Source organism: Notamacropus eugenii, chromosome 2, assembly GCF_028372415.1.
Source record: "Notamacropus eugenii isolate mMacEug1 chromosome 2, mMacEug1.pri_v2, whole genome shotgun sequence".
Taxonomy (NCBI): domain Eukaryota; kingdom Metazoa; phylum Chordata; class Mammalia; order Diprotodontia; family Macropodidae; genus Notamacropus; species Notamacropus eugenii.
In genome coordinates, this window is record NC_092873.1 from 66,872,222 (window position 1) to 66,889,784 (window position 17,563).

The window sequence follows — 17,563 nt, forward strand, 5'->3', positions numbered from 1 at the left end:
GAACGTCACCAAAAGGCCAGATTCACTCGGTCATGGACCAGGTGCTGGAGCTGGGTCATCCGTAGGTTGCAGAGCTGCTGCAGGACACCTTGCCTTGCCTGGAGCGCTGACTGTGCCATCAGCAGGCACTGCCTTGTAGGGTGGACACACCTGTCTCCTTGACTTTGCCTCACTCCCCAGTAACTGCTGTGTTAGATCTGGCTGTGTCCCTCAAGTGAAAGACAGAGTCCAGCAGGGGCAAGCCTGGAGGAGGCTGAGGAGCTAATGCCTCCTGTCCATGTGGAGTCCTAGTGGCCATGAGGGGAGGCCCAGCACGAACAAGTTCTGGCAGGGCCGAGTGTGAGTGGTGTTTCTTTTGGGGGGAAGGTGAGAAGACCAGGGTCTGCCCTGGGGTTTCATGAGCAAACTCCCAGCACTCCCTACACCAACAGAGGTGGTGGCTCATCTCTAGTCATCTTAGAGAGCAGTGGTCCTATTCTTGTAGGACCTGGGACACATCTGAGAAGTTGAGTTCAGACCCTGCCTTAGACACCTACTGCGTGACCCTGGGCAGGTCACTACCTCTCTGAGCTCAGTTTCCCCATATGTAAAACAGAGACAATCCTGCACATGCCCTACAGGGTTGCTGTGAGGATGCCCTGTCAGGGTCATTACCACCCCTGCCTGGCCACAGTGGGGTCTGCCCCATGGGGAGCCAAGCTGGCCTTCACAATTCAACTCCAACCTAGACGCATTTATCCACTCAGCACCTATCACACACCAGGTGCCACAGTGGGGGGAAGGGAAGGGGGGTTGCCAGGGGCACAGGAAGAAACGCATGCCAGTGCTTGCTGTGGGACACCCAGAGCTGTGAGGCAGGAAACTCAGGCCCAGGAGGTCAAACCCCTGACCTAGGGCTGGACCTCAGGGAGAGGAGTGGTCACTGGCACCATCTGGGCAGACAAGGCCAGGGGATTGGCTTATTAAATTCTTCTGGTGTCTCCCCAGGACCTTCTCCCTAAGCCCCTCAATCATCCCATGCTTGCTTCAGCTTATGGGGCATGGGGCAAGTCCCTTGCACACTACACTTGGGGCCTCAGTTTCCTTCTCTGTAAAATGGCAGGTGGCACTGAAGTGTCTCATGCTACAGTACTGTCACACTTGGGTCCAAGCTCCAGCGGCCCCGTCTCACTTTTTTTGTACCAGAGGCAAGCGCCGTGCAGCGGGTGCTTCGTAATGCTTGTAGACAAAGTTCATCCCCATCCAAAGTTACTATACTTGGATCCAAAGACCACTCCCTGCCTCAGTTTCTTCTCCTGTAAAATGGGGTTCAATTCAGTGGCCCCTGAGGGCCCTGCCAGCCCACAAGGCCATAAGAGGGTTTTTACCCAGGCTTCCAACTTTTCTCATGGAAGTCTTTCCTCACCATCAGGTATCTAGGCCCTAGATGGCTTTTCTCTTCAGACCAATCAGAAATGGAGGGGTCCTTGGGGTCACTGAGGCCACACCCTGCCCACTGGGCCCAGGAAAAGCCAGCCAGCTCTACCACTTCAGCATCAGGACGTGAACCCACTTTAAGTCTCCCCACTGTCTTCTGGGAAACCCTGGAACTAGTGACCAGAGTGGTCAGTGTCCCCCATTCTGTCTAGAGCCTGGGCTGAAGATCTTCAGGGGGTCCTGGGGAAAGGGGTAGGGAAAAGGGCTGGGGGCCCTCATCTGTAAAGGGAGGTGTGAACCAGACCCCAGTGGTGGGCAGTGGAGACAGGCCTCAGGGAGAAGCTCTGCTTGGCCCAGGCCAATGCTGCCCTCCAGTGGTCACATGCAGCCTGTGCGGGAGGTGAGGCCCATCTGCCAGCCCCAGGCTAGCCCAGGCTGAGGGCGTAGGGGAGGGAGGCTGGGACAGTTGCCTGGCTCCCAGCGCCAACCACCCCCCTCCAAAAAAAAACTCCTTAAAGGGAATTTCAAACAGTAACATCAGCAATGGAGCTGACATCCTTGGGGAAATGGACAAGAAGCCTCCCCTTCATGGAGGCAGGATGGCAGGGGAGGGGAGCACCCCACACTGTCCTGGTGGGAGGGAGAACATCCCGGGGGGGCAGCCCAGACCATCTGACTCTGCTCGCTTGGTTTTACTAAACTTTTTTCTTTCTTCCTCAACCCAAGGGTGATTGTCTGGAAGGACACACTGGGAAAGGCAGGCGGCAACAGAAACCCAAGATAAAAAGTGGGAGGGTATCCTGGCTGGAGAGCCGGGCGCTGGCCCCAGGACAAGGTGGGTTCGTGGGACCCTGGTGAAGTCACTGCATCCCAGACTGCTGGCCTTGATGACATCACCCCAGCTCCCCAGTCACCCCTCACACAAGGTCACCCCCGTCTGGGGCTCATTAGGCCAATCCTGCCATTTCACAAATCAGGAACAGACGTGGCCAAGGTCACACACGTGACCTTCCTCATTGCACACCCCCCACTCCAGGCCAGTCAGCTTCCTGGGAACATGGAGAAACTGGAACCCAGACTCCTCCGACCCCAAACTTGTCTAGGGTAGGCCAGGGCAGAGGGCACAGAGAAGGGAATTCAAGAGTAAAGATGCTGAAGCCTCCCAGGGAGGCAGTCAATGCCCATCTGACTCCAAGAAGGTTGGAGCCCTAAGATACGGACCTGCGAGGGAGGAGGAGGGAAGGAGGCCAACTAGTTCAAGTATCTCATTTTAGAGATAGGAAACTGAGGCCCAGGGAACTGCAGCAATTGTCCAAAGGTCACAAAGGCAGTTTGTAGCACGGGGAGGGTATGAACCCAGACGCTCTGACTTCTTAGCATTTCTATCCAAGCACCCTTCCCTACTCCCACAATCCAGCCAAAATGATCTCTTCCTGGTCCTCATCTGTGCTACGCTGTCTCCTGACTCTTTGCTCGGGATGTGCCTCATGCCTGGCATGCTGTTCCTCCACCTCAGCCCCTTCCTCCTCCCCTTTGCAGACTCCCTGGTTTTCCTGAAGCGCCAGCTTGGGGCGGCGCCTTACATGCAGCCTCTCCCACAGGAATGGCTCTGCGTTCTATGTGGACTAAATAGTGTCAGTGGTGTTTCTCTGCACAGAGTGCAGGGAGGGCAGGGACGGCCTCCTTTGGGAGCCGTCTCCCAGTTAATCAATGCCTGATAGACTGATTGGGAACTCTCCCGGGTCTCGGGGCTGGTGAGCCACTGAGGCAGGAGTCACAGATGGACAGACGTCTGTAGGACACGACAGTTCAGCCCACTGGGGGAAAGTGGGCAGGTGGCTGAGAGACAATCATGGGGGGAGGCTGTGGTGGCCAGTTTAGGCCACAGTGGCAAGCATTGGATGCTGACGGCTGGCCCAGGGGCCTCTATGTCCACATCACAGCCAGCGGGAAAGGGGATCTGAGCAGTCCCCACCTCGTGAGCTCAACGTGGCTGCACCTGCCTAGGTCCCAGGTCGGTCTCTGACCTTGTTCTTGGGAGTGCCCGCCCCACACCCCACAGGCACCCTCCCCCGATCCGCTTTCGTTACCTCACACTTGCTGCGCAGGCCTGTTTCTTGCAGCCGGGACCAGATGCTCTGAATGCGGCCAGCGTGCTCTGGGTGACTGTTAGTGTTTCCACAGGTGCACTGATGCTTCAGCATCAAGGTGTCATACACAAGGCCTGGGAGGTCACAGACAGGGATCACAGTCAGTGAGGCTGCTGAGAAACGTCCCCCGTGGGTGCCCGGAGTCCCTCAGTCCCGACTGTGTGTTTAATGTGAGGGATCCTTAGAGACAGTTGGACACCTGCCCACAGGAGGGTCCACCAAGATGGAGGGAGGGAAGGGAGGAGTGGGGGACCCCCATGAGCTGTCCCCTTCCTGCAGGGTTTCAGGGGAATACACCCTCCCAGGAGGGGTGGCCACACTGGAGAAACTGGACAAGGGGTCATGGGATCTGGGGATGAATCCCACCCAGGACCATGGACACAGCACAGACTTCTCAGAACCTCAGTCTCCTTTTCCAATCAGTGAGGACAGGCTCCATGCTCAAGGAACTGATATTCCAATGGAGACACACACCTAGAGGGGTCTAAGCCCCTGGTGGGTGCAGGGGGGATGGTGAGCAGAGACCTGCAAGATCCTGGGGACCCTGAGAGGCGGATGGAGGAGGCATGGCCCAGAGGGTAGAGAGATGTGGGTAAGAGAGGGAAGGGTACCGGCAGCTGATGCCCTTAGAAAGCCAGGAACAGACCCCATGTTCACAGGATGAGGGCACCAACGTGGCCGGGCAGGACCTCAGCTGCCCACGATGCCCACTGGCCCTAAATCCTGGGCCTCTGGTCAAAGAACCTCACCCTGAACATGGTGGCAGAGCAAGGGGCTAGAAGGGGCCTTCAAGGTCCTCTGATCCAAGCCCCCATTCTGCAGATGTGGAGACTGAGGAGGCCCTGAGGCACATGAGAGACTCACTGAAAGTCAGAGCAGACAGAATTGGAACTCAGGTCCCTGGACTCCATGCCCTATGCTGTTCACCAACCTCCAATGCCTCTAGGAGGAAGTTCCTGTCTAGGAGGACTCTCCACTAACCCGATCCACAGACCCTCGACCGGACCCCAGCAGGCTGTGGTCCCCGAATCCTTCTCCTCTCTGATGAAGGCAACCCACATTTTCTGGACTTGGAGGCCCCCACCAGGGTCCTAATCCCAGAGTCACTGGCTGTGATCCATCTTCTTATAGATGGGAAAACTGAGGCCCAGAGCAAGGAAAGGACATGTTCAAGGTCACCCATTCCGTGCCTCCCAACAGTGTGGAGCACAGTTTAATTAGCATCTCTGATGAGCTCTATTAGGATTTGTAATAAATCGCTAAGCACAGGGATTTAAAAAATACCTGGATCTGGGATGTGTGTGTTGGGGGAATTTCCAGGTAAGGAAAGCCCCTCCACTGGCACAGGGAGACACTTGGCCTTCTCCCTGAGAAATGACCAGGCAGTCTGGGGAGTGGCAAGCCCCTTGTGCTGGGGGGCCTCAAGGCAGGGCTTTCCTGGCCTCAGGTCTGGCTCTTGGCCATCAACGACCCCAGCTGGAGACAGACTGCTCATATAGGGTCAGTAGGCCACTCACTACCCACAGGAGGGTGAGCCCTCTAGTCTTCCAAAGTCCCACCCTGTTCCTCTCACTCAATTCTCCCTCCTCAGGCCTGCTGCTCGCCTGATCGAGTGGTCAGTGGCTCAGCCCGGCCTTGCTCCAGTCCACAGTCCTGGACATATCCCTTGAGGCCTGTCCCCACCACCCTGGCGGGGCTGAATGCCCTCCCTCCTCTGGGTGCCTGCCTTCCTCAGCGTTCCTGGGTCCTCAGTCAGTCTCTGTTTCTAGGGGTATAGCTCATGCTTCCCAATAGAATGTGAGTTCCTGGGGGCAGAGGCTGGTTGGCATTTTTTGAGCAGTCAGTCCCAGGGCCTGGCAGGAGAGGGTGGAGCCCTGGCCTGGGGCAGCAAGGTTGCCCTCAATGCCACTCCCATGCCTCCCCCTGCCCCCAACACCTTACCTGTTGTGAACCTCGGCTTGGCAGGGGGCTCCTGAACAGACATGGGGAATGTAGCCGATGCGGGTGATGACTGCGCACGGGACAGGGGTCGGTGGCCACCGAAGGAGACGGGGATGCCCGCGGCCTCCATAGAGGCCTGGTAGTTTCTCAGCTGATGGATGCGCTGCTGTTCGAGCAGAAGGGCTTGCTGTGGACAGGAGGAGGGGCGGTCAGCAGAGCTGCCAGCACATATCCCCTCGCTCGATGCAAACGGGCACAAAGACTACCCAGAAGGGGGAGCTCCTGACTTCAGGACCAGGAGAGCAGCACCATCCACAGACACTTGCTGTGTGCTAGGGGTAAGAGGGCCCTGGCTCAGGTGGCCCTGGCACTGACCATGGCCTCCACATGGGTGGGCATCATTGAACCTGGCAGCTGTCACTAGGCTAGGGGGTTGTGGAATGGAGCCCGGGCCTGCAGGAAACTTGGTGGCCATGGAGCCCAGAAGAGTGAAGCCTGGTGAGCCCAAGTGCCCCCTGACCTGTGAGATCACTCAATGTGTCCCTTTGTTTTCAGGATTTACACAAACTCAGAGCCTTGGGCTCCTGGCCAGCCATCTTCCCTCACTCTTGTCCTGTGGCCTCTGATCAGCAGTGGCCTCCCACCTGACCCCTGAATCACACTTGGCTCCTCCTGTTCTGTAAAGGGGCAGGGGCAGGGGCTGGAGGGCAAGGCCTCCCACTGCGCATAGCTGCCCTCAGAGCTGCTTCCTGCGTGGCTGACCATCCACCCTGCCTCACCTGGCGGAAGAGCAGCTCCTGCTCAGCCTGTCGCTGCCCGGGTTCGGTCTCGTGGGCTGCCTCAGCCTCCTCCCCATCACTCTCTGCGGGCTCCTGCTTGACCTGCACCGGCTCCTTATGGCTGGCCAGACGTTCAGGGTACGGCTCCTCCAGCAGTGCCTGGTGCTCGCGCAGCTCCTCTTCCGTCTCCTCGGGGTGGCTCTCATGCTGGCGGGCTGGCTCAGCGGGCTTTGGGAGCATCTGTTGGCATGCGGAGGAGTCAGGTTAGGGACAGATGGTGAGGACCAGCCACCAGGCAGGGGACCCAGAACCATGTGTGGGGGCTGCCATCAGTGGTAACGATGAGGAAATAGTGACCGAGCTGATGGGGACTGGGGGAGTGCGTGTGGGGGGAGTACACATGCACAATCACACACGCACCCACACATCTGCGCGCACTCAAACCTCTACTGCAAGCCCTCAGCAGAAATCCTGCGGTCCCTTTCCCATCCTGCCCAGGCACAGGCCCCGACCCCTGGCTGGAAGCACTGCCCTCTCAGCCTCACTGCTAATGTCCTTTGCTCTTTGGTTTCCAGACTCCAGAGCTTGGGTCCCAGAAGCCAGGGTGAGGGGCAGTGGATATAGGTGTGGCTGTCACTGGGGGAGGGGCTGGGACTGGGCAGTGGCCCCCTCATTCTGCAGAGGCTGTGGGACAGGCATGCCAAGACCATCGAGTTGAGATTGGAACTTGCATTATGGGTACTCTGGTTCCACTGTGGAACCAGAGTAGGGGGCCAGAGACAGCTCCATTTGGGCATGGCCCCAGGGACAGAAGAAGATCCCATGAGGCTGAGAGCTGGAAGCTCCTGATTCTCCAGGGCCATGGACCTGCCTGCTTGCCCCTGTCCCATCAGGTGGCACCACCCAGGCCGCGTCCCCATGCCTGCCAAGGAGATACCCCGTCGTCCTCTGAGGAGCCCTCTATGCAGAGCTGCATGGTGAGGAGACATGTGGTCAGACCACCAGGGACACTAGTGCACTTGGCCTTAGGGGAACCCCGGCTAGTGCACGCTTGAGAGCGCTGTCCAGATGTGCTGCCTGACACGAAATGCCAGTAGCTCTGGTTCTAGGATCCGAGGGGTGGCAGGACCTGAGGCAGCAACTGGCCCAACATGATTTGAGCAGGTTCTTGGCTAAGAACCTGCTTGTAGACAGGAGACATGACAGGGAGCTCACTACCTCACAAATCAGCCTATTGGAAGTGGTGGGCGGAGGGGAAAGGGATGGTTTCTGAGACCTCTGTTGGCTTATCGGGGAGACACAGAACAGGAAGGAACAGATGCAAAAGCATGCACTAGGTGCCTACTGAGTGCCAGGCAGTGAGTGCACAAGCACTGGAGAGGCAAAGAAAGGCAAACAAGGCCTGGTCCTTGGGGAGACCCCAGGGAATGGCTCAGAGCCTTAGGGGGTATGGGGAAGGGAGGAAGGAAGGTGAGGAGGGGGCCACAAAGGTGGCACAAGGACACCCTCCACCCCTACAGCCCAGACCTCCTAAGGACAGCCAGGAAGGGAGCCATCATGCACACAAGGTCCTGAGGGGAGTCCAAAGCCAGGGGAGACAGGGCCGAGGGACACAGGGCTGGTGGCTGGGCTGACCCCAGGGACTTAGGCAGATAGGCCCTCCCAGACCTCCAAGGTGGCCTCAGTTTTCAGCATCCCCTGGGCACAGGCTCCTTCCCAAGCCTGCCCTTGTGATTTACAAGGACACAGTGATTTACAGAACTGCTCTCGCTGTTCAGCTTCTGTCTCAGAGCAGAGACCGCCAGGCGTGTTAGCAGCAGGGGCTGTTTGTACAGGACTGAAGGAAATGTGGGTGGTTTTCTTCAAACAGGGGTCCAGCTAGGGCCAAATCCACACTCCACACATCCCCTCACAATCAGGTCATAGCCCCAAGAAATACTTTACTGGGCACTGCTCAGGCTTTGGTCTGCACTGGAGGCAGGTTCCCCCTAAGTGTGGGGGAGGCCCTGAGCCTAGCATCCTGCCGTGGCTTGGCTGCTCACTACCAGCTTCTCTGGGCCTCCATTCCCTTGATTGTTAAAGGGTAGAGCTGATTAGAGGACCCCAGGGTCCCTTCTGGCTCTAAATTCACAATCCCATGATCCTCTCTCCAGGCTTCAGTTTCCTTATCTTTCCAATGGAGGGAGCGAGTTCAATCTCCTTTGAGATTCCTTGAGATTCTCTGTCCGGGATCTGTGACTCACCCAGAGTCATCCAAGTAATGAGAGGCAGAACCAGAATTTGAATCCAGATCCCTGGAGCCCATAGGCAGAGCTCTTCCACTGCACTAGTTGCTGCTGGGTGAAGGACGGCTCACCAGGCCAAGGTTGCTATTGGAACCAAAGGGCTGACGACAGAAATGGAATGAGCTGTCTCTTGGCCGGATTTCTCTAAAACGTTCCTATCAAACAAATGGGTATCTATTTCAGCAGTAGACTTTGGTGGGAGGTGTGGTCCCAACAGGAGTCATAGCCCCTGATGTGGAGGCGAGGCAGGCTTGAGCTAGGCCCCAGGCAGCCTGGGTCAGCTTTCATCCAGCAGCACAGGGTCCTCACCCCTAGAGGGCAGCTCTTGGAAATGTGGGGCTCAGAGCCTGTCAGTGTCTTGCATCTCTGCACCCCCCAAGTCCTTGGGGTGGGAGAGTGGTTTTCTCACCAAGATGTTCACCCTGGCAGAAAAAGAGGTGCAGTGGGAGGGTGGTGTTCTCATTGACATGGCCACAGTGGCAGATAGAGGGGTACAGTGGGAGGGGCTCTGGCTCAGGGCTCCAAGGACCAGGCTGGCCCCCAACTACTTGGGCATCAAGCCAGCTGACCTTCCTGGGCCTCAGGCTGGTCTTAAGGGCTGTAGTCCTATATCCCTTGTCTCAAATGAGTTCTAAACATCCAGCTTAGAATGAGCTTTGGAATAACTGGAGGCAGATGGAGGGCTAGGCCTGGCGTCAGGAAGACCTGAGCTGAAATCCAGCTTTAGTCATGGACGTGTCGTGTGACCCCAGGTGAGTCATTGGACTTATCTGCCTTCACATCACCTGGGAAATGGGAATCAAGAGAGCACCTGCCCCCCAGGACCAAGGGGAGGATCCAGCAAGGTGACCTCCATAAAGGACACGTTTTTGCCTCTGCAGCCGACTTAGCACGATGCTTGGCATGCAGCTGGCACTTACTAAATGCTTATTGGCTGACTGATTTGTTTCTGAGCAAACAGAACACAAACTCCTTAAGGGCAGAGACTGGCAGTTACATTTTTGTCTTTATACCCTGGGCACAGAGTACAGCGCCTATCACCCAGTTGGTGCATAATAAATTTACAATGATCAACTGCCTCCTGATCGTTTTGTTCAACCAAGGCAAACTCAGCTGCCTTCAGTCAGCTGTCTCATCATCCTGCTTTCAGAGCCCATGGAAAGGGAAGACACAGAATCCAGACATTTAGCAAAGGACAGAGGTCCGCCCTCGTGGTCAAGAACACACTTTCACGAAGTAAACAGCAGCTTTATAAGATGCAGATAGATGAGACAAGGTCCAAGCAGATGCTTTCTTTGGATCATGATGAAGTTCATGCCAGGCCAGGAAAAGGATCTGGCACACAGTAGGCCCTTTAAGCACACTTGCTGAAGGACAGAGGCTCTGTGGCCCAGTGGAGAGAGGGCAGGACCTGGAGCCTGGAAGCTCTCAATTCAAACAATGCCTCAGGTGGGTGACCATAGCTAAGGGTCACCCTCTCGCCTCAGTTTTCTCATCTGTAAAATGGGGATCATAACAGCCCCTTCCAAAGACAGGCGCTGTGAAATTTAAATAAGATGACATTTGTAAAGTGTCCTCAAAGCTTGTGGCCCTATGTAAATGTGAGCGGCTGCCATGGTCTTTGTCACTATTATCACTGGTATCATAATTGATCTGCTAGGGCTTCATTACCTTCTCCAGGACCAGCCTCGTCCGCTCACCCCTTCCCCCAACAGACCACCAAGAGCCCTGGCCCTGCTCCCTTGGAAGACTGCGACAGAGGGGTCACAGGCAGTACCTGGCTCTCCTGGGAGGCCTGACAAGGAGAGCCAGAGCACTCAGCTCCCCTGGGAAGCTGTGATGGGGAGTGCCAGCTATAACAAAGAATACCAGTATCACCTGGCTCCTGTGGGAGGCTGAGACAAGGAGCGCCCGTCTCCCCTGGGAGGCCACAATGGGGAGCACCTGCTGCGCACTGTTCCTACCTTGTTAAGGTGCATTTGCTGCTGCTGAAACTGCTGCTTGTGTTTCTCCAGGAACTGCTGGTGCTGCTGCTGGATGACAAGCTGCTGCAGGGCCTGCGTGTTCTGGGGCAGGGGGGCCGACTGCGTGCGCCCCAAGGGTCGGTGCTGCCGTAGCTTGTGGATGGATGGGGACAGCCGGTCTGCGCCCACCAGGGGCTGTGCGTGGAGGGGCAATGCTCCCAGGCCTGAAAGACAGTCTGACGGTAACACGGAGGAAAGAAGAGTAGGGGAAGGGGAGTGGCACAGCCTGCCCTTGTCCTCTGGTGCTGCAGCCCTCCCTATTCAAGATGCCCCGGGCCACGGCTTTACCACATGACTGGCCCAGCACCCTGCTCCCTCATATGCACGTCGCAGGGCGGCTGGCTCCAGGTCAGTGCCCTTTCTGAGCAGGTGTGGGCCCCCAGACAGCTCCACCCTCACTTTAGAAATATTCAGATAACAGAAACACCAACACCAATGGAAGCATGCCAAGTGGTGCAGTGGGTTTGTCCCCACGCACTCTGACTCTCCAGGCCATGACCATCTAGCATTTCTATGAGTCTCTGTACTTGGTGGCCAGGAGAATGGAAGCTGCATGGGGGCAGGGATGACTTTGCTTGCGTCTCTGCCCACTGTGCCCAGGGTGGGTTCAGGAGGAGGGTGCGAGAAGGTTCAAAGTAAAAAGTTGCAAGGAAGGGGGTAAGGCAGGGAAACATCCCCCGGGACAGGGTGTAAAATGGGGCCTGGCGTTGTGACAGCCAATACTAATCCTGGATGGTCTACAGAGGTACCATGATGTGGACACATGGGGCTGGCCGGCTAGAGGCAGAAGGTTCTCCTTATGGGAACCTGGGGAAGTTAGCAACTGTGACAGTAAGTGATGTTGGAGGAGGGAGCTTTGACACCTGAAAATCCCCGTCTCATTCATTCTGTGCTGCCACCAGGACTATAGCAGTGGGTGAGGGGACAACGGGAAGGTTTCCTCCCATATCATCAGGTCCGGCAAAGTGCCAAATCTGATTATGGGGGCCCTTTTGCCCTGGCCAAGGATCGGTTTTTCCAGGAGGGCTTGGGGACAGGGGCCAAGGTCAAGGCTGGTTGCCCACTCCCAGGCCTCTGCTCGGTATGAGAGTCCTTGTTCTTGAGACTTCAAAGACATTGGCACTGTTTACTCAGCTCCCCCAAGATGTCAGCAAGGGTCTTCCTAGCTCAGCTGTGGCAGGCAGTGAAATCAGCCTGGAAACGAGGTTTGAATCAGCAGGCAGCAAAATAAAAATGGGGAGAGATATGAATAGTGATGGACGGCTCAAGCCCTGATTTAACAGAATTGTCCAGCTCCCAAATAAACATGAAATTCAGGTTGGCCTGTGCCGATAGTCACACTGACACCAAGGCAGGGCACTGGGATTGTGTTGTTAACAGTCAAAATCAGGCAGGAGGAGTCTTGCCAAAGAAAACTCTGAAAGCCTCAAGACAGATGAGGTGGGAGGATGATGGGTGCTTTTAGTCTGCCACTCTCCTGAGCGGACGGGAGAAAACAAGGAGAGCTTTTCCACCAGCCTGGCAGAGCAAAACCAGCACACAGGCAGCTAAGCCTGCATTCCCAAGAGCTTTACCCAGAGAAATTGTTTTCTCCTTGTCCTTGTATTAAAGTTCATCAATTCAGAATAAGAACCTGACCGCAGAATACAAGGGAAAGCATGAGCAGCGCCAGAAGACAACGCCATCTCCCTAATCCTCCCCCTCCTAACCTTCTAGTTCCTGCTTCCACATCTCTGTCCTTGGATGTCCAAGTATGACCTGTGCCACCCCCTTCCCCCCCGCCCCTGCCACAAGAGTCTTAGCTGACTGTGCACAGGTAGGTGCTCTTGGAGCTGGGAGGGAGGCTGACTGTGCGCAGGTGCTCTCAGAGCCAGAAGGGAGGCAGCCCAAAGCACATGGGTCACATGGGCACCTACAGCATTGAGAGTGCCAAAGAGGGAGCTCCTCCGCCCCACCCCCCAGCTCTAATCACTTGTTATTTTCCTGACACATTCATCCTCAACTGGTCTCTGCAATGTCCACCCACAGCTAATTCTGCACTCTGGGGGCCAGAAAGAAGTAAATTCATTTTCCATGTGATGCCACCCTGTCCCCCGATTCCCAAGACCCTCGTATGGTATGGACTGAAGGCCTTCAGTGCCCTTCCTGAACTAAACATCTTCCTCTAGAGGGGCTCTGGTCCAGGAAGCACACAGTAGGGCTGCTGCCTTCATCTAGGAAGCCCTGGGCCCTAAGGCAAGTCTGGCATCTACTAGGTTTGGCAGTTGCCCACACACCAGCCACTCTACCCTACCGAGGGCTTCCTTAAACTTCCTGCAGATTTAAAAATGGCTCCCAGGAAGCCTTTCTGAGTCTCACACTTCAACGTGAGGGGCACTGAAAGGAGGCAGACACTCCCTGTGAGCCCTCGGGGCAGCTCCAAGATCACTGTGGGCTCAACTAGGTCCTCCACTTTGGGGGTCTTGGATCCACCTTGGGGTCTCAGCTCCACCTGGCTCTGGCTTTAGAGACCTGGAGTGCTAAGGCTAGCTCTACCTGACCCTGGCTCTACTAACCTGCAGCACCAAGGCAGGCTCCACCCTGGCTATGGCAGATGACAGGTGTCACGCTCACCTGTGACTAAGGGCGTCTGGGCCGAGGGCTGCTCCAGGAGCACCATGTGCTGCAAAAGAGGGTTGTGTGTGCTGCTCCCATCCCTGTCCAGCGCGGCGGCCGTAGTGCTCAAGTAGGAAGTGAGGTGGGTACCGGGAAAGAGGGAGATGCGTTGCTGAAGGGCTGGGATTGCAAGTCGCTCGGTTTCCTGCTGCGCGGATGCCCCCTGGGAGGTAGGGAAGAGGGAGGGGTTATTTACACCAAGAGCCCTTGAGGGAGGCCATGGCCACCCCTGTTCCCAGACCCATCCATCCTTACGCTCGAAGGGCCAGTAGCAGGCAGGCCTAGCGTGATGTTGGGCAGGGAGGGTGACGTGTAGAGGGGCAGCTGCGTCACGGAGCCTTCGCGGGTCACCAGTCGATGAGCCAGGTTGGTCTGCAAAAGGCACAGAAGATAGGTGTCAGATGTGCGGCTGGACCTGAAGCCGGCCCAGAACACTCCAAGTGCGTTCAGGCCACTGGGAGAAGAGAGCAGCTTTTGGGAAAGGACACCGAGACCCTTGGCACAGGGGTCAGTTCCCAAATGACCAACACCCTGCCAAGGAACAAAGCAGCTGATTTCCTAGAGTGCCTGGTTCAGGCCCAGAGCATCTGGGGTGAGTCTCTGCCTTGGAATCAGAAATAGCTCCAGGTGAGGACCCGCTCCCCACCAAATACTGACAAGGACTCCCCGCAACAGCATCTTAGGAAGATCTACACCTGACAACTTGATGAAGTAGGTTCTATGGATACTCCCATTTTACAGATGAGAAAACTGAGGCTGAGAATGATGAAGGGAATTGCCTGGGGACACTCAGATAGTAGGTGACCAAAGTGTGATTACAACCGAGTCTTCTTGTGTGCTGACCTCAGGGTCTGACATGTGACTGAATGTGGGACACAGAAGGTAAGTCACACATCTAAGTGAGTATATTTGTGTGTGTGTGTGTGTGTGTGTGTGTGTGTGTGTGTGAGAGAGAGAGACAGAGAGAGACACAGAGAGAGAGAGTCTGAGAGTGTGTGCATATGTGTGGGTGTGGGTGTGCGTGGGTGTGAGTGTATATGTTATGAGTGTGTGCATGTGTGTGTGTGTGTGTATGCATGTGTGTGTGTGTGTGTGTGTGTGTGTGTGGAGACAAAAGTGATGAAAAACCTTTGTATCCCCCGCTGGCCTCAGGAGGGGGCTTGGCTACTTTTCCTCATGGAGGTGGGTTTGTTTCCTGAAGAGGTGGGGGTAGGGGGTCTTCCTGATGTGGAGACCACAGGATCATAGCATTAGAGCAGGAGGGGCCCAAGAGGCCTCCCAGTCCAAGCCTCTCACTTGACGGAGGAGGAAACTGAGACCTAGGACGATCAGGTGACTGCCAAGCCTCTTGGAGGAAGCCACACTGGAGCAGAGGAACCATCTCTGCTTCCCCTGCGACAGTCGAGTGCCTTCATCCTTAGGTGCAGATGCAGGGGCTGTGGCCCACTCTCTCAGGCCAGAGATCTTGGCGAGTCGGGGGGCTCCCCTCAGAACTCCGTAAATGTGTGAGATGATGAACTACTGCAGTCTCACAAAGAGAGCCAAGGACATAGCTACGCAGAGATATGGCTGTTTTCACAAACAAGTTCTGAACACCAGGCCAAGACTCCCCTTAGGATCCAGGCTCGCATCCCCAGGGCAGTCACGGAAGCCCCTTCAGCAGTGCCAAGGGTGGCCTTCACTGGAGAAGCCAGTGGGACATACGGTGGACAAGGTGACCCTCTCATCTTCTGGTTCCAAGAGAGCAGACCTCCAAGGACCCTCAGGTGGCAGCTCGTGGAATAGGCCAACGAAGACTAGCGGAAGTCACACAGGCCCAGGGAGGGTGGATCAGGTCAAGGACAAAGAAAAGTGCAAGATTCGGCAGATGAGGGCAGCCATGGTAGCCCTGGGAGCCAGTCAGGTCATCTGCTCTGAAGGAAAGGTGGGGCAGGGGGGATCGCCAAAGAGGGAAAAGGCTGTCACCTGGAGAGATATCAGCCCCAGAGGGCAGCCCGGGGGCACAGAGTAGATCTTGTAAACATTCCGTGGCCAGGGATACCCTGGAGACAGCTGCCAACCCAGAGGTGATCGATGCCCGTGTTGATTCCAAGCAGATCAAATTAAACGCTTTAAAAAAATTAGAAATTCTATATGGAATGTGAGACAGGCAGTGACCGGCCATCTTGGGGGAGCACAGGGATGTCCCCTCTGAGCCTCTGGCCAATCCCAAATATTCTCTAATGGTCCATGGATGCACCCTTCATGAGACATCCATTTCCAAAGAGTAAGGACAGGAAAAGCCCCCTCCCCCTTCTGACGAGGCATGAGGCAGCCAGAGTCTCACAGGGGCTCAGACCCCTCCTTCATCAATGACCTATGGGTTGCGAGGTTCTAGGACACCAAAGGCTGGCTAACAGCTCATGGCAGAAATATGGAAAATGGCTAAGTGTTTTTCCATTAACTCTGGCTCTGCCCTGGGTGCAAATCTTCTCAGGTGGGAGGATGGAGGATGGGAGCCCTCTGTGGAGGCATCCACCCCTCGGGTTGCCTTTCACTTCATTTCTAGGGACAGCAATTCCGAAGTGGAAGGTTCCGTCCAAGTTACTGTATCCGATGGGATAGCATCCACGCCTTGAGTGAGGGAGTCATTTCTCCATCTCTGTGGATGGAGGGCGAACAACCTGCTGATGTTGGCATAGCCCCATTCAGCCAAGTCTCTCCACTGGCCCTTCTCTACATATGTCTGAAGCTCCTCCCTTGTTCAGATAGTCACCCCTTCCAGGCTTTTACCCCCACACTGGGAGAACAGAATGGAAAATGATACTTTCCATTTCTTCTGCAGAGGAGCTCAGCTTGGTACGTTCCAACCCTGAGAAATTGCCCTAAACATTTCCCGATTTACACATGCACACAATGGGTCGGGATGCTTAGCATGATGGTTTGAAAGGCAATTTCCTAGACAGAAATTTCTGCTCAAAGGAAAACAAACTCCGGTAAAATGATCCATAAAGAGCAAGGCTGAGATCAGCCAATTAAGCCGCGTGACTCCCCATTACGGGAAACCAGCCCCCGCGACCTGGGAAAGACAGAGTCGTGCTGGGAATGTTCATGAGCACTCAAGCCTTCTTCCTAAAGGAAGAGAGTGGGGCCTGGGACAGGGGCCCCCTTGGTGGCTCCTTCCAGCCCCACCTGCTCCTGGACTGGGGGCCCTCAGTTTTTCTGCTTTCTGAGCCAGGTGCCCTCCCTCTCACAGAGGCCCCTGGTCACCTTCCTAAGAGTAGTCTGGGGGGGTGTCACTGTGCTAGGGACTATCTCTGTTTGCTCTTGACAAGTCTCTTGAGTATCACTCCTAGAGGGAAATGCTCATATTAGAGGTTACAGGTGTGTGAAGTGGAATGGGATGCCTTGGGGGGTGGTGAGTTCCCCATCATGGGAGGTATGTAAGCTTAGGGTGGATGGACAATTCCCAGGGACACCACAGAGGGGGTCCCAGGTCAGGGTATGACACCCAGGGAACACTGACACCCAGGGAACGCTGACTGCTCCTTCATCTTTACTCATGTGACTTCTGTGGCTAAAGGCAACAAGGCAGCAGTAAGCCTGGTATCTGTGTGTTTGTTCTTTTCCCCTGGTCCTGAGCTTGTTCTTTATGGCTCTGAAGGCTACCTGCCCATAAGGCACTCCCATGGGAAGACCCAGGATCAAGTGAGATGGCACTGACCTCTGCCTGGAGGCCGGCGGCAGAGCTGGCGAGTCCGTTCTCGGCGCTGATGCTGCTGGAGCTATTGTTGGGGGAACTGGGGCCTGATCCAGGGGCACTGCTGCATGCAGAGTCTAGAACAAAGCAGAAGCATTAAAGGTGGTTCATGTGGGGTCCAGAGAAAAGGATCCAGATCCCACTCTGGTCTTCTATGGAGTACCCCGCAAGCAGTACCCATGGGAGAGGCTGCCATTTTAAATCCCTTTTCTAAGACTCAAGTCTGACACTAACCTGAGCATGAATCCCTGTCCCTCTACTTCAAAGTTAGCCTTCATGGCCTCCTGAGGAAAGGGTCTCCCACCTGTAAACACCTGAATGACAAGAAGGCAGGAAGCCTTCCCAGGGCACCAGGAACTCTCAACTCCCAATGAACCTTGACCCTTGCTTAGCACTGATGATGGAGCAGACCCAGCTTCCTGTCTTTGCCCTCTCCAGCCTTGCACCAGTGCTATCCCCCAACACAGTGCTTAACATGAAGACGTATCCTTGTGACCAAGTGATTTACCAACCCTCTGGGAACACAAACATATGTGTGTACACAAACATGCACACTCACAAGCACACATATTCT

The 17,563-nt window shown here is 55.7% G+C and overlaps 1 protein-coding gene across 6 annotated transcripts in view; it reads right to left on the minus strand.

The window, feature by feature from the left end:
- The window catches only part of HDAC4 (histone deacetylase 4), a 268,595-nt gene that overhangs the window by 45,930 nt on the left and 205,102 nt on the right, over window positions 1-17,563 (minus strand). For all 6 annotated transcript variants that reach the window (XM_072640709.1, XM_072640708.1, XM_072640711.1 and 3 more), the window contains 7 exons: window positions 16,954-17,066; window positions 13,506-13,622; window positions 13,209-13,413; window positions 10,536-10,759; window positions 6,287-6,526; window positions 5,508-5,694; window positions 3,507-3,640 (listed from right to left, as the gene is read on the minus strand). In XM_072640709.1, coding sequence (XP_072496810.1) covers window positions 3,507-3,640; window positions 5,508-5,694; window positions 6,287-6,526; window positions 10,536-10,759; window positions 13,209-13,413; window positions 13,506-13,622; window positions 16,954-17,066 — 1,220 coding nt within the window. The remainder of the gene's footprint in view (window positions 1-3,506; window positions 3,641-5,507; window positions 5,695-6,286; window positions 6,527-10,535; window positions 10,760-13,208; window positions 13,414-13,505; window positions 13,623-16,953; window positions 17,067-17,563) is intronic.